Source organism: Odocoileus virginianus, chromosome 29 (assembly GCF_023699985.2).
Source record: "Odocoileus virginianus isolate 20LAN1187 ecotype Illinois chromosome 29, Ovbor_1.2, whole genome shotgun sequence".
NCBI lineage: Eukaryota > Metazoa > Chordata > Mammalia > Artiodactyla > Cervidae > Odocoileus > Odocoileus virginianus.
Genome location: NC_069702.1, coordinates 28,119,049 through 28,136,079, shown reverse-complemented (window position 1 = coordinate 28,136,079; position 17,031 = coordinate 28,119,049). Strand labels below are relative to the sequence as shown.

The 17,031-nt window shown below is 38.0% G+C and overlaps 1 protein-coding gene across 1 annotated transcript in view; it reads right to left on the bottom strand.

The window, feature by feature from the left end:
- ADAMTS3 (ADAM metallopeptidase with thrombospondin type 1 motif 3) overlaps nt 1–17,031 on the bottom strand; it is a 268,531-nt gene that overhangs the window by 121,073 nt on the left and 130,427 nt on the right. Inside the window, exon 4 of the mRNA XM_020885342.2 lies at nt 9,033–9,189. Within this exon, the coding sequence (XP_020741001.2) occupies nt 9,033–9,189 (157 nt within the window). The remainder of the gene's footprint in view (nt 1–9,032; nt 9,190–17,031) is intronic.

Sequence of the window (17,031 nt, the reverse complement as noted above, 5' to 3'; positions counted from 1 at the left end):
CCTTTGTTATTGCCAAGAACTGAAGAAGACTAAAACAGATGACCTCCCTATTTGTACTGAAGGATGGTTGGACATGGTACCTCTGTCACTTTCAACACCATTATTCTATCTCTGGACCAAAAGTTAGAAAAATCTGCAAAAGTAAGTAACTGGGCTTCTGAGGACTATATTTATGCTACTGTTCTTTGATTTGCATAAAAGTCACTTCTTGTTTTAATCATATCACAAAGAAAACATCAGGATTCTATATTCACAAGAGAATAAATTTGATATCTTCTTTTAATCACAAGTACTATAGAATTCAAGATAAAATTCCATATTTTCAGATATTAGTTAGAAAAAGAAAATAACTATCAAGTAAGAGTAAGATTCCAAATTTATATATATAGACGCTGGAAAACTGAAAATTCCAAGGTTCTCCTGATGACTCAGGATGTCAACACTGTATCTGTGATTCATTTTAGATTACAAGTCATGAGGTAAGGTGTGCTTAGGTTATAAACATAGTATTTATTTTTTCTGACATCAATTCTATTTTAATCCTGTTTTTTTTTTCTATTTTGTACTTGACATCTTATTATTCTTCATTCCAAATTACATGTATATAGTCAGAGGGGACAGGATTCTAACAAAAGTCCTTTCAACAACCCTTTGATATATATGGTTTTTGCAACTACAACAATGTGAATCCCAGAAGTAATCTATGACATGGCAATGATATTTTTAAAATATAATTATTTTTTCTCTGTCTTCATGCATAGACGACTTGCTAATGACCCCCAAACTCTAGCTGGAAGACTGGAAAGGGAAAGGAAAGTGGCTGTTAGATACCAAGAATATAAAGAGACTTGATATTCAACTTCTGTAGTTCAAATAAGGTTTTTCAAAATAAAGAGATCTGTAGGTTAAGAAAGAATTAATTTTCTAAATCTTCATAGCTCTCACGTAACATATCAATGCTAGGCCTGGAAACCACAATACAGAGGTTGTTTTTTTGTTGTTGTTGTTTTTTTTTTATGTTTTCCTCCTATAAGAGAAAGTCCTGGTTATCGTTAGTCTTAATCATGAGGCTAGAGTAGTGAGGAAAAAGCATTTAATTAGAGGAATAAAAAGGCAAGCTTGGCCCTTTTGATTCTGGATTGCTTATGGAGAGGACACAGTAATTCTGATTCCTTCCCAGTTCCCTTCAAGGCAAAATCTCAAAAGAAGGGGCACAGCGCTAAAACACACAGATCACTGAGGACCTCCAAGGGCCAAAACCTGCTCTCCCGCTCTATTCTGGGGACACCGGAAGGAGAACACTTAACTTCCGGGCATACAGACCCGGTTGCAGCCAAGGAAGCCATGACAGCCTTGGCTCCCATGCTGTAAGAATGGCATCCCCAACTCGATGGGCACGAGTTTGAGCAAGCCCTGGGAGTTGGTGATGGACAGGGAAGCCCTGGTATGCCGTAGTCCCTGGGTTGCAAAAAGTCAGACACAACTGAGCGACTGAACTGGAACTGAAAAATAGCACGATCTGAGCTTCCTGGGGAGCCTGTCATAAAGGACTGCTGAACCACCATGATGTGGTCCCACACAGAAGCTGTGGGCTGATCACACGGGCTGGGGAAACAGTCCTAGCCGGAGCTGAGGGTGGTCGGCTGCATCCCTGGGAGCAGATGGAGTCCGGTTGAGATTGCATTGCATTGAATGCAAGTAGGTCTCACAGTGGCCAGGCAGACCAGGAATATCAGTCCAGTGAGGCCCACTCAGCCAGCCAAAGAAGCCCACAGACCAGTTAACACATAAAACTTCTGTACAAAATCAAAACGGGATGCACTCCACATTTGGAATATCTTTTCTTTTTCTTTTTTTCCCTCCAATATGTGCTACAAAGTCACCATTCTATTAATAAAAGGAAGGTCCAATTTCATAACCCCTACTACTTAAACTCTTGGCTTCCCAGTTCCTTAAGTTCTATTCAGAATACAAAACTTGAATTTAATTCAGATTATTTGAGTTACTTTATCAAACTTGTCATAAGGTCACAAGAGGAAGAAGCAGAGCGGAGTGAGGTGCTACTAGATGCTATGAGTTGACCTGACCTCTGAGTCTCATTATAACTGGGCCTTATAACTAGGAAAGATGAAAAGTCCACAAAAGTTGGGACTTTACTCAAGAATAAAAATCTGGGTGATTAATATAATAATGATTTTGTTCAACATCAAAGCTTATAGATCTCAAATCTATAAAAACAATTCCTATGTATATCATGAAAGTTCATTAATAATTTGTAGAAGTCTGAAATAACAGAATGTTAGAATACGTCTTCCATAAATTTAAGTGGAAGAGAACTAGGGAGTGACAGTGTTTTAAAAATGCCCAGGGGAACTCAAATGATAGCAACCCCTATAACAACTACAAATACTTCCTCTGACTTTTCAAATGTTGGATCGTCATAGATAAGAGAAAGGTGTTGAAAAGACAAAATCAACATATCTAACCTGATTAAATTAATTATACCCCCTTTAAACATAAATAGGAAGTTGCGTCTACTACACCTAGCCCTGATTTCCTCTGGACTTCCTACCGGATTCAAAAGCCAACCCCAGCATCACAGAATGAGAGGGGGCAATGTTTATTTGCATAAAGTTCCTATATTGATTTTATCTGCCTATGTCATCCAAAACTGGAAATGGAGATATTTGAAAGCTGTCCTAATATCTTAATTTCTTGTTACCTAACGGCTGTTCAATGACATTTTACCAGTACAGAGCACAGGACATAAAAAGAGTCTGCTTTTATCACTCATTTGTCTCACCAAAAGGGGTTTAAACATTGCTTTTCTCCCCTGAGTATGCGAGGTAAGACCTGATAAAACTAAAAATGTGAAAACAAAACCTGACAACATGCTGAAGCAGATGATTGAATTTAGAATGTAAAAAGGCTTAGTCCCACACAGACTTTATTCTTAACATTCAAAAACCACACAGAGCTCTATAAATCACACTTAAGAGATATAAGCCTTGAGTATTGCCTTATACTCAGGTAGCATCTAAAAAACACTTAAAGACTATCCTTTGGATAAGAATATACACAAAATCTTAGGATGCTTGGTATTATTAATCAGAGCTCTGAAATAATGAACAAATTGCACAAAACCAAAAGAACAAGTTAATGTGGAACAGCATATAAGTGGTTACAATAGTTGTGAAAGATGAGAAGAAAACCAGACCAAAAAAAAAAACACACACAATAATTTGAATCAATGCCTCTTATCAAAAATTTTGATAGTAATCCAGCAACTTTGAATTCTCAATACCAGTTGTGCATTTCCATATTCAGTACCTTATTAGAAAAAATATGGACTTATATTTTGTGGACTTTAAGCCTGGTCTATATAAACACTCCTTTCATTGTACCTATTCATGAAGAGATAGAATAGGCCCAGTAAGACATGTTAATAAGGGAAATAAAGTATTAGCTTTCATGTTTCACATCTGAAAGCTCCTTTAATCTTCACTCTGCTTCCTGATTACTTTATATAATAATTCAATCTTCAGTTGCCTCCTTTTGTCAATAATTATTATAAATACCTAGGTTATGAAAACATTTAAAAAATCAACCTAAAAAGGAATCCCATAAACATCATTAGTACTTCTATGTGAAGCCAATGGGAGGAGCTTTGACAAATAGCTGATCCTTAAATTATATTACAGACTAAACTATGCAGCTGTGAAAATTTTATCACTTAACATCTACCTAAAAGAATATTTGCTATTGACAGAACTTATGATTTAGTAATATTATCTTTCTTGCTTCATTCATAAGAAAACATCTGTGAAAATTAAATTCTCTTGTTTGATTTTTTTTTGGGGGGGTGGGTTACAATGCCCACCAAAGTTTGTCTTTGATTAGGGCATAGGTCATGAGAACTTCCAAGTACAAAGGATTACAGCACCTACTGATGTGTCTACAGATCAAGGAAGGACTCTGTGCCTAGGAAGTTCCTAGTGTCACTAAAATAAGGAATAGTCTTCCCATTATTCTAGTTCTTGTTTCATAGTTCCATTCCCTGGCAACCAGGAGCAACTCCCAAATCATTTCTGACTTGCGCATGTTTCCCACCTGGGACAAAGACACTCCTTCACAGCACCATGACAACCACACCAGCAACGCAAGCACTTGGGTTCATGCAGGAAAATGAAAATCCTGAAAGGAAGCTAGGAGATAAAGGCTTACTATTCCTTGTTTCCCACTGGTAGGAAGTAATTACAAAAATTACTTTAACACAAAGCTTCTGGTGAATGAATAGTTTGTAATTTGAGGGGAGAAGCCTAAGGGCCTATAGATTAAGAAAAAAATTATGAGAAGCTGAATGATGTCATACAAGTACAGTCTACTCCACCCCCCAGAAAAATAGATTGCCTAAAACAAACTACTTATTGATGACAATGTAGACATTCTTAAGAGATGATCAGACATGTATTTTCCTTTTTATCTGAGTTTAGGTTGATGACTAATTTAAACAGTGATGGTGAATTTTATGACCCTTTAGTAGTTTATTAGCCATGTTTTTCCCAAGAAAAATTCAAATCAGTAATATATAAAACAATTTTGTCCAAACTAAAGAGGCCAAAAATGGATGTAATTTCCATACTCCCAAAGCAGAAATCAGAAAAAGAAGTAAATTCAACTCTTCCCCCATGATGAAGTAGACAAGTTTCTTTATCATAAGCACGCCAAGTTTATATTTGTCATTTAATAAAAAGAATGGTATTCTTTGCCAGAACCTGGGTGTGGTATGTGTTGTGAATACCTGCCAGTTCTGTACTGGAAGATATTATTTATATTGCCAAATACAAAACTGTTTTAGGTCTTATCCTCAAAAGAATAATTCTAGAACAGAGCACTGTATTTGTGACTTTATAAGTTCAAGTTCAGTATATTTTTAAACAGATACTTATATTTTTCCACATTTCAAAAACAATATAACCTCTTTAAGGGTCAAGGAAAGAAAATCTGTGCAATATATGGGAATGAGGATTTGCTGATGTTGTTGTTGAATTGTACTATATAATCTATCATCTCAACAGGTTCAAAGCTGTGACTTTTAATGGAAACCTAGGTAAATATTTTTAAAGATAAGGAATCAAAATAGATGTTTGCTTTCAGTCAAGTGGAATACCTTAGGAGTCTTGAGTATGGTAGAACCATATTTCTCTTTCTTTTTTTGTTTTGTTTTTAAGGACATAACCTTCTTTCCTATAGTGATAAGTAGCAAAGATCTTTCATGGGTTCCCAAAGTTGTGCGATGTTCATTTTCTGATTCACCCTGATATGGAGTTAGGAATGAAAGAGTAAAAAGGCAAGCAGAGACACTCTAAGCAACCATGAGCCAATATCTGCTACCTGACTCCCAAGATCACTTCTACCCAACCCTACTGCAACAGGTATGTAACAACAGTCATGCATTGACTTTGGGACATGATTTTGAAAATATACCATGCATTTTTTTAGAGCACTTACTATCCCAATGGATCTTCAAAGTTAATATATCCAAAATTATTCTCATTTGCCATTCTTCATCAGGTCTACTCCTACTTCTCATTTGAAATACCTGAATTCTGGAAAAAGAATTCTCTAGTCTTTCAAATTAGGATTCTGAGTCATCCATGATCACGCTTCCTCTCTCTTTACCCCAACAACTACTCTATCAAATAACCCCATATATTTTACTTCAATCTCAACCCAGTTCAGCTCCTTCTCTCCAACTCACTACTACTCACCTAGTTCATGTCATAATTGGTTTTAACTTAGAACACTTGTAACAAACTACAGACCTCAAATGAATGGCAGTTTTGAACTGCTAAACTGACAAAGCAAGAAATGTGGCCAGGCCATGTGTGATGACTAGCAAAGTAACAGCAGAGTATTTATTTACAAGGGCCCCACTGATGAAGGGATAGATGTGCCTTGGTTATGATCAAAACTCCTCCTGATGAATGTTTATATTAACCTATTAGAGAAATTTATGAAGACCATGTCCCTCAAATACATTTCTTTCTGAGGAAGCCTTACCTCATGTATTTTATTCCTCTTCCTATAACTCATTGAAGATACAAGGTGGCAAGATACACCTTGTAGCTCGTAAAATAACATCCTATATTGACCCCCAAAATTACTATTTTATATTGTACTATAGTTTTCATTTATAAACCAATATACCTTTAATTCTGAAACCTGTTTAATTTTACATTTCAGAATGATGGAATGAATTATAAAAAGATATTCTTAATTTTCACTTGGAAAGTATTTAGTCCATGAAAAATCTTGGCTCTCAGTCTTGAAACCAAGAAATTAAAAGGATAATTTAAATATTATAGTATGGTATTTCAGGTTCTAAATTTGAATCTCTATTTACCCTAGGAAGATATTTACACTTTTAAAATATATCATTACAATTTAAGACTCTCCAAAGGCAGTAAATTGATAGCACCAGCAACTCAGTTCAATCGGAACTGCATAAATAAGAAAATAAAAATTGTGAAGTTCTTACTAAGGTTTATCATGGAATATTCTTAGAATATTCTAAGAGAACTGAATGGCTCTATTTTGGTTCCAGTTTTAAGGTAACTGAGAGTTAACACAGAAACCCCTTTTGCTTTGACCCATGACTGTTGAAAACCTTTCCAAAATATATTACCCCAGGTTGTGGCCTACTTTTTACTATAAAGTAATCCTCTATTCGCAATTGGAAAACTGTTTTCAGAGTCTGTCTTCTTAAAACTTCCTCATGTAATTTGAGTATACTGATACTGATGCTACTGGAATTTACATTTTTAATGGTCTCCTAAAATAATGCCCCAATTTAATTATATCCAATTCTTTTAAATGTATATACCTTGACACCTAAATTATTTTGTCTCATTTAACATCTAAAAATACAATAGGTATTAAATGTAATATTTCTTACAATTTTATTATTTCAAGAAAAAAACGATCTCTCTTCCCCTATAGATATCAGACTATTGAAAAGCACCAGAGGCTGCTATTTATAGAAATAGATATCTTCAGAGACTGCAGTGGAGGAACAGGGTACAGTTTGGTGAAACTACAGTATGATAGATGGAGCAGAGGAGGACAGTCATAGAGACTAATCTGGTTTCCAGTCCTCCAAAACCATTCTATAGTCTGTGGGGCTATGCTTTTCTCAAAGATGTTTGTTGCTTCAAAAAAGATATTAGATACTTTTAACATACAACAATCAGGATTATAGAAAAAGCACTGTATCCTACTATCTATCCTTTGATATAACCATCTTTTGATTTAGATTAACATTTCTAAAGCATGAAGATATTTATAAATGAGAATTAATGGTAATGCATTCACAACACATGAGAAAGCAATGTCTAACTATTCAACTTTAATAAAACTCCTATCATGTAAATTTTTGCACAAAATAATTAATATCAATAATTAATAATAATTACCACAGCTAACATTGATTCAGGACCTATTATTGCTGAGGGTTACACTCAGCAATCTGTGTGAATTATTTCTAATACTTATTACAACTGTGTGATATATATTTCTGATCTCTATTCACAGATAAAGAAACTGAGGCTCCAAAATGTTAACTACTAATCTAACAACTTATGTTGTAGAGCTATTACTCACATTATTATTACTGACATTATTATCATTACTATGTCTCTCTAGCTGCAGGGTGTATTTCCTTCCTATTATACCACAGTGACCCCCTGGGATAGACACACATTTCATAGCACTACATTTGTTAATACAGACCTATTGTTTCAAATCAGAAATCTCTCAAAAAATTTTCAGACCATGTTAATTTTAAGTGCATTTTAAATGGTACTATTTCAATTAATACCACATATAAAAGGGAGATGGTGGCATCTGAACCTCAGACTAATAACTAGGCAACAGCTCTCAGAACACATCATTAATCTAGAAGACAGATGGCTGCTAAATTAAGATTATCTGTATCCCTGTAAATTTCCCTAGGGGAAATTTCCATTGCCTTTAATTTAGAAACCTGGCCTTACAAAAGAGAATACAGTTGACCCTTGAACAACAGGGGTTTGAACTGCCTGGGTCCACTTCTAAGTGGATTTTTTTCTACAGTAAATACTACCGTATTGCATGATCCTCTGATTCCTAGTTAGTTGAATCCAGAGTTGGTTGAATCTGAGGATGGGGAACCTCAGATACAGAGGACCCACATGTAAGGGATGAGGCTATAAATCATATGTGGATTTTCAAGGGCAAGAGGATTGACACTCCAGTCCCAGTGCTGTTCAAGGGTCAGTTGTATAGGCTTTTAGAGATTTGGTTAAAAAACAGATTCTCATTATTCCTTTATTTTCCATAAAGGGAATTTCAATACCAAACTTATAAAAACAACTCTTTAATACCAAGTTACTTCACAATCTCATTAAAAAAAAATAAACAGAAAACCTCAACAGGCAATAATTCACTTGACTTTAGTGGTCTAGCATACCTTAAAATAAAATTTGACAGAATCATTCAACTAATTGTCACTTTTACATTGTAAAAAGTTTTGCAAAATAGGCAAAATCAAATAGCATTCTTATTTTCAAATGTTATCTATCATGCTGGACTTCAAACAAAATACAATTCTTTGCTGTGTCAATATATCTCATTTTAAAAGTTTTAAAATAATATTAATAATGCATAATTTAGATTATCCTGAAAGACACACTTTGACATTTTAAGCCAGGCTAGAGAAAAGATCATTTTTAATGTGAAAATTTAAAAGAAATAAAACATAACAAATTGGGAGAATGATGCCTTGAAATAAAGTAATACCTGTAATATGTATTTCTCTTATGCATTTAAAAAATGGCAAGCCATATTTCATAATTTATAAATATAAGCTTCTTTTGCTTCTTCCACATTATACAAAGGCACATGACTATCACATTCTCTTAAATGATGGGAGAGTTGTTTTCATCATATCTTAGAATCACAGTTAGCCATCGAGGCTTGTCAAAGATGCCTACCTCTGTAGTGGAAGTCTTGGGACATGTCTATGGGAGCCCGTTCTACTGCTGATCTCTTGTAGACAACATGAATCCTTCCTTTTTCTTCCTCCATCTGCTTACCTCTTTCCAAGGGTTCAATGAAATACTCATCATTATCACTTTTTATCATTCCAGCCTAGAGAAAACATAAAATGTGTTATGTTAAAAGAAACATCATCTTTAGCTTACAATTAGTTTTTTAAATAGTAAGAATACATTTTGAAAACTAATGAACTTTCTTTCCACTTTTGGTTATAAATTCAAACTGGTTAGTTACTGTTAGTTGCTCAGTTGTGTACAACTCTTTGCAACTCCAAGAACTGTAGGCTCCTCCAGGCTTCTCTGTCCAGGGGATTCTCCAGGCAAGAATACTGGAGTGGGTTGCCATTCCCTTCTCCAGGGGGTCTTCCCAACTCAGGGATCGAACCCATGTCTCCTGCATTGCAGACAGACTCTTTACCATCCGAGCCACCAGATTGAAATGGTTAAGCTACTATAAATATCAGTTATTCAAAGGTAGAAATTCATATATGGTAGGGATAAAATATTCCTAGGTGTTGCTGATCCTATTTGTGACGCCAGTTGTCTTGTGGTTCATACTGTTTGCTGAACCCAGGGTAGGCAATGCAGGAAATCAGAGGCTGGACGAAGACTCAAGGAACAGTAGGAACTGCAGACACATTTGTTTCCTCCTGCCTGGCATGGCAGCCGTAACACAAGCTCTCTCCTGGCTGATGAAGCAGGCAGGAGAGAGGCAGCCATAGCAGCAGCCATAACATAACCATAGCGTAGCCATAACATGGCCTCATATAACATGACCATGGGTCGCTCCGACGTAGCCCTGATGCAGCAGCAGCCAGGGCTTTCATGGTGAAGTTCATAGCAGGCATAGCACACAAAGGAGCCGTGGCCGAGTGAGGACCTTGTGAGATGCATGTGTGTGAAGTTCATAACAGGCATACCACACAAAGGAGCCATGGCCGAGTGAGGACCTTGTGAGATGCATGTGTGTGAAGTTCATAACAGGCATACCACACAAAGGAGCCATGGCCGAGTGAGGACCTTGTGAGATGCATGTGTAGTGCTATGTGATCTCACCCGTTACACAACCCTGCAAGGTCACTGCTTCACAGAACATGGGGCTTGAGGGCGTGAGAGTGTGGGGCAAGACAGCCTGACTGGCAGCATCTCGTTAATTCGTTCTTTCCCTACATAAAGTAAAATGGACTTCCCAGGTGGTGCTACTGGTAAAGAACCCAACTGCCAATGCAGGAGACATAAGAGATGTGGTTTGATCCCTGAGTAGGGAAGATCTCTGAAGGAGGGCATGGCAACCTACTCCAGTATTCTTGCCTGGAAAATCCCATGGACAGAGGAGCCTGTTTGGGCTATAGACCATGGGGTCACAGAGAGTCTGACACGACTGAAGCAACTTAGCACACATGCAAAACATAGGGTAAGAATAAGAAAATCATACACTCTATGTAATTTCATCAGTCTATAGATGAAGCACATTTCTGTTTTCTACTTGGCATTTTATCTCTAAAAAAAACTTACAGGAATATAAATTCAAGAAAAATCTCTGCTTACCCATAGTAAACCATTGTGGGGCTGTTGTCCACTGCTGCTAAGTATTTTTATAACCCATTTAGATCTTCCCATCATATCACCATGGTATGAGAGGAATGAGTTCCATGGGGCACTCCATACATAAAGTTACTTCTGTCCTTAATTCACCTCAGTTTCAATGGAAACTCTGTATTTCTAGTATTTATTAATTTGAAGAACTAGCTCAAATTTTGCCCATATTAATCTAATTTCATGATTTTACATATTTCTTTCCTTCTCCAGCTTCATCCTTTTGAATGAAAAGGTTATCTGACATTCAGTCCCTTCCTTTCAGCTCCTTGCTGTTTCTATGACTCTGCTTCATCTCTGACTCATTTAGAAAACGCCAGGACCATACTATTCACTACAGTTGAAGAGAAATGATAGTTTGTCTGAAATTTATTCTTCATTAAGTATCGAGTCCACATTACGTTCAAATAGCTACAGCTCATATTCCTATTGTATAGATCATATACTAATGGTTATTTTGCTGTTTTAGTCACTAACTCATGTCTGACTCTTTTGCCACCCATGGATTGTAGACTGCCAGGCTCCTCTGTCCATAGGATTTCCCAGGCAAGAATACTGGAGTGGGTTACCATTTCCCTCTCCAGGGGATCTTCCCAACCCAGGGATCAAACCCACGGCTCCTGCATTGGCAGGCGGATTCTGTATGGCTCAGCCACGAGGCAAGTTCCACATACACTAATGCTGTTGTTTGGTCACTCATTGGCTTCCCACCCTTTGCAATCCTGCGGACTGCAGAATGCCAGGCTTTCCTGTCCTTCACCATCTCCCAAAGCATGCTCAAACCCATGTCCATTGAGTCAGTGATGCCTTCCAACCATCTCATCCTGTTGTCCCCTTCTCCTCCTGCCTTCAGTCTTTCCCAGCATCAGGGTCTTTTCTAATGAGTCTGCTCTTTGCATCGGGTGGCCAAAGCATGGGAACTCAGCTTCAGCTTCAGCACCAAGTCCTTTCAATGAATATTCAGGATTGAATTCTTTCAGGACTGATTGGTTTGAGCTCTTTGCAGTCCAAGGGACTCTCCAGAGTCTTCAAGAGTCTGACTCCAGAGTCATCACAGTCCAAAAGTGTCAATTAATACTTCAGTGCCCAGCCTTCTATATGGTCCAACTCTCACATCCATACATGACTATTGGAAAAACCACAGCTTTGACTAAACGGACCTTTATTGGAAAAATGATGTTTCTGCTTCTAAATATGCTATCTAGGGTTGCCATAGCTTTTCTTCCAAGGAGCAAGTATCTTTTAATTTCATAGCAGCAGTCACGATTTTGTAGCCCAAGAAAATAGTCTGTCATTGTTTCCATTGTTTCCCCATCTATTTGCCATGAAGTGATAGGACCAGATTCCATGATCTTAGATTTCTGAATGTTGAATTTTAAGCCAGCTTTTACACTCTCTTCTTTCACTTTCATTAATAGGCTCTTTAGCTCCTTTTCACTTTCTGCCATAAGGGTGGTGTCATCTGCATATCTAAGGTTATTGATAGTTCTCCTGGCAAACCTGATTCCAGCTTGTGCTTCACCCAGCTGGGCATTTTGCATGATGAACTCTACATATAAGTTAAATAAGCAGGGTGACAATATATAGCCTTGATGTACTCCTTCCCCAATTTTGAACCAGTCCATTGTTCTTTACCCAGTTCTAACTGTCACTTCTTGACCTGCATACAGGTTTCTCAGGAAGCAGGTAAGGTGCTCTGGCATTCCCATCTCCTTAAGAATTTTCCAGTTTGTTGTGATCCACACAGTCAAAGGCTTTAGCATCATCAGTGAAGCTGAAGTAGATGTTTGTCTGGAATTCCCTTGCTTTTTCTATGATCCAAAAGATGTTGGCAATTTGATCTCTGGTTCCTCTGCCTTTTCTAAATCCAGCTTGAATGTATAGAATTCTTCATTCATGTACTGTTGAAACCTAGCTTGGAGAATTTTAAGCATGACTTTCCTAGCATGTGAGATGAGTGCAATTGTACGGTAGTTTGAACATTCTTTGGCGTTGCCTTTGTTTAGGATTGGAATGAAAACTGACCTTTTCTATTCCTGTGGCCACTGCTTAGTTTTCCAAATTTGCTGGCATATTGAGTGCAGCACTTTCACAGCATCACCTTTTAGGATTTGAAATAACTCAGCTGGAATTCCATCACCTCTACTAGCTTTGTTCATAGTGATGCTTCCTAAGGCCCACTTCACTTCACATTCCAGGATGTCTGGCTCTAGGTGAGTGATCACACCATCATGATTATTGGGGTCATTAAGATCTCTTTTGTATAGTTCTTCTGTGTATTCTTGCCACCTCTTCTTAATATCTTCTGTTTCTGTTAGGTCCATATCATTTTTGTCCTTTATTGTGCCCATCTTTGCATGAAATGTTCCCTTGGTATCTCTAATTTCCTTGAAGAGATCTCTAGTCTTTCCCATTTTATTGTCTTCCTCTATTTCTTTGCACCGATCACTGAGGAAGGTTTTCTTATCGCTCCTTGCTATTCTTTGGAACTCTGCATTCAGACGGGCATATCTTCCCTTTTCTCCTTTGCCTTTCCCTTCTCTTCTTTTCTCAGCTATTTGTAAGGCCTACTAAGACAACCATTTCACCTTTTTTTCACTTCTTTTTCTTGGGGATGTTTTTTTCTTTTCCAGTTTTATTTATTTACTTATTTTACTTTACAATATTGTATTGATTTTGCCATACATTGACCTGAATCCGCCATGGGTGTACATGTGTTCCCCATCCTGAGCCCCCCTCCCACCTCCCTCCCCATCCCATCCCTCTGGGTCATCCCAGTGCACCAGCCCCGAGCACTTGTCTCATGCATCAAACCTGGACTGGCGATTCATTTCACATATGCTAATTTTTACATGCTTCAATGCCATTCTCCTATATCATTCCACCCTCGTCCTCTCCCACAGAGTACAAAAGACTATTCTTGGGGATGGTTTTGATCACCACCTCATGTTGTGAACCTCTGTCCATAGTTCTTCAGGCACTCTGTCTATCAGATCTAATCCCTTGTATCTATTTGCCACTTTCACTGTATAATCATAAGGGATTTTAATTTAGATCATACCTGAATGGCCTAGTGGTTTTCCCTACTTCTTCAATTTAAGTCTAAATTTTGCAATAAGGAGTTCATGATCTGAGCCACAGTCAACTTCTGGTCTTGATTTGGTGACTGTATAGAGCTTCTCTATCTTCAGCTACAAAGAATATAATCAGTCTAATAAAATCTAACATTACATAGACTAATATAATGAATATTAAATTAACATTACATGCACTAATATGGAATATCAATTTAAATAGCATTTGAAAACAAAGTTGAAAAAATAATGTATTAATATGGAATTGTAATTATGTGAAAATATTGATCAGATCTAAGTCATATTCTTCTTCTGAGGCTCTTATTTTATATTTTCAAATGTGAGGCCACTCATTCTCATGGAATGTAGGCAAGGGGATGGGAGGATGATTCCCACCCCTTCTAACTGTTGGTCTAATGGCTCTACTGCTCCGCGTCAAGCAGCACAGACATGAAATGTAGGTAAACCTCGCCCTTTAGCATCTGTTTTCAGCAAATATGCCTATGACTACTGCTTTTCTGTTGCATTCACATCTGTCCCCAGTTTCTATTCTGTCTTCTCCTACTAGATACACTCTCTCCCTCACTCCCTCTATGTAAGCCTCAGAGGGCATTCTCAGAAGCTCTGATGTCTCCACATGCCATCTCTACATCCCCCTAACTACTGTGCACATTCAAACAGCCTTTGAATTTATGTCACCTTTACAAGGAAATATCACTACAGCTTTTTCACAGTGGTTAGTTTTACCCTCTTGAAAAAACATCTACCCTTTCACTACAAAGAACATTGAGCTAGTGGGCATTCAGTAGTAATGTTGATCTTCCAGACACAACTCCAATATCTGGAGTTGTTTCCTCATCTGGTCAATTACTTTTCCCCTAATGCTGTACTGAAACATGCTTTTCTTCACAAGCAGCCTGATTAGATCTTGACCCTTCAGAGTTGTTCCTCTTGTTAATGGATTTATCTCCTCTACAAACACAATTTCCAACATCTTTCTCATGCTTTTCAATTTTCGATTTAATCTCTTTAGCATTAATGTCATATTCTTAAATCTCTTTTCCCCAGTAATTTTGAAATCACTTTTTTGCTCTGTTCACTCATGAATGGGTTAATTAGTGTTCATAGAAGTCACTCGGTTGTGTCCGACTCTTTGTGACCCTATGGAGTACCGTCCGCCAGGCTCCTCCATTCATGGGATTTTCCAGGCAAGAATACTGGAGTGGGTTGCCATTTCCTTCTCCAGGGGATCTTTCTAACCCAGGGATCGAACTCAGATCTCCTACATTGTGGGCAGACTCTTTCCCATCTGAGCCACCAGGGATAGTGTTCATAAAGCACATGCGAACTAAGCATAAACACAGTAAACATATAAGAAGTTAACTAACAGGACCACATCCAAGGCTGAAATGTCCAGCCTCATTACTAACGCTATCTGTTGATGGGAGGCAGTGTTAACCGGTTTTATCATGGAAGCACAGGTCTGTTGTATATCAAAGTCTACAGATTGAAGTAGACTTCATTTCTCTTCATTCAAGTTTTTTTTTTTTTTTTTTGCCCTGAATCCATTCAGTCAGTGTTCTGTAAATTCTCTTCCATTCCTTTCCCATCTATTTACACTGCCACTTCCTTACAGACCTCATCATTGCTCATTTGGATTACAGAAATTGCCTCCTATTGTGAGACTTTCCATAGATGATAATGATTCTCCAGATGAGTGCCTAAACCTGAGTGGAAACAGTGGTCACTAAAGCAGACAGCAACCTCTTAGCAATGGGCAATGACTACTGGGGACACTTGAAAGCCATGGAGAAAGCAGAAGGATTAGCCCACATGCCATTAAAAATCATTTCTACGTACCTCCTATTGGAAATGTTCAAATCTCAGGTCTCATGATGTTACTTTCTCCACTAGGTAACAGGTAAAATTTAAAACATCTAACCCCTCTCCCTTAGAAGACAATGAAAATTTAAATGAGGTTGAGGCACTGTCATTGGCCAGGCAAAAGCTGGATCACATAACCTCTGATAACTCCAAGGACAGGAAATCTGAGAGCCTGACTTCTTAAAAAATTTTTTTCATTAGAATATAGTTGCTTTACAACGTTGAATTAGTTTCTACTCTATAGCAAAGTGAATCAACTATACAAATACATATATCCCCTCTTTTTTGGATTTCCTTCCCATTTAGTGAGAGCCTACCCTTTTATTCATCATGTAAGCAAAGTTTAATGAAAAAGTTAAAAATCTTATCTAAAGCACTGTACTGAATACCTTAGTAAAATAAAAATTCTCAAAGACATGGTTCACCTACCCTCCAGCTGAGGGCAATCTAGCCAAATAAATGAAATATATGCCTAAAGGTATTCAATGATGTATATTATGAAAAGTCCAGGCAGTAAATGATAACAGCAGTTGAAAGTCAAATAGGGGAAATTCTTTGCCCACAAGCCAACTGTCAAAGGAGCTCTTGATTCTCCACCCAAAATCTAATTTCAGCTGAAGTCACCCGAATGCCTAAGGGAATTTCATGTTGGCCATTGTTACTGTTCACACTGTCTCACTTTTCCATGTAGCACGGAAGCCAAAAATTACTATTTCAAAGTATGGTATTATTTTAGACAGGCTAGAATGTGATAAAAATGGACAGACTATGTAAACATCAGGTGCTGCTTTCCTGCTAACACAGAAGCTCAGAGAATTTCTAGGTCAGCCGAGGGGGGTTCTGCCCCACTAGCCATGTGGGTGTCCAGACTGACAGTGATCTGCCATTTCAATACGGGCTGCCGTGTTTGCCCAGTCAGAAGGGGGAACAGCAGGAGGAGGCCCCCACGGAAGATTTTTCTGAGCTAGCCCTGGTCATGTCACCGGTACCACTTACTTCCACGGGCAGGATACAGTCGCATGGCTGGCTCACAGCCAATTGCAGAGAAAGTCAGGAAACGGAATCTGGCTGCGTGCCCAGGGAGGAAAGACAATGGATTCTGATGAACAGGTGGCTGTCTCAAGCTCAGATAAGATCATGTCACTCCTTCGCGTGAAACACTTCAGTGGCTTCCCACCGCACTTAAACCCACACTCCTTCAAGGCCTGTATCACCCCAGCCCTATCGACCCCCAAGAACTGCCCCTGTTCCCATATTTCCAGTGCCCCAGCCTGAGGGGCCTGTGTTCAGTGTCGCTTTTCTTTTGATATTCCCACGCTCTTTATGGCCTCAGACCTTTGAGGCGTTGTTGGTTCCACTTAGAAGGTTCCTCTCCCGCCATG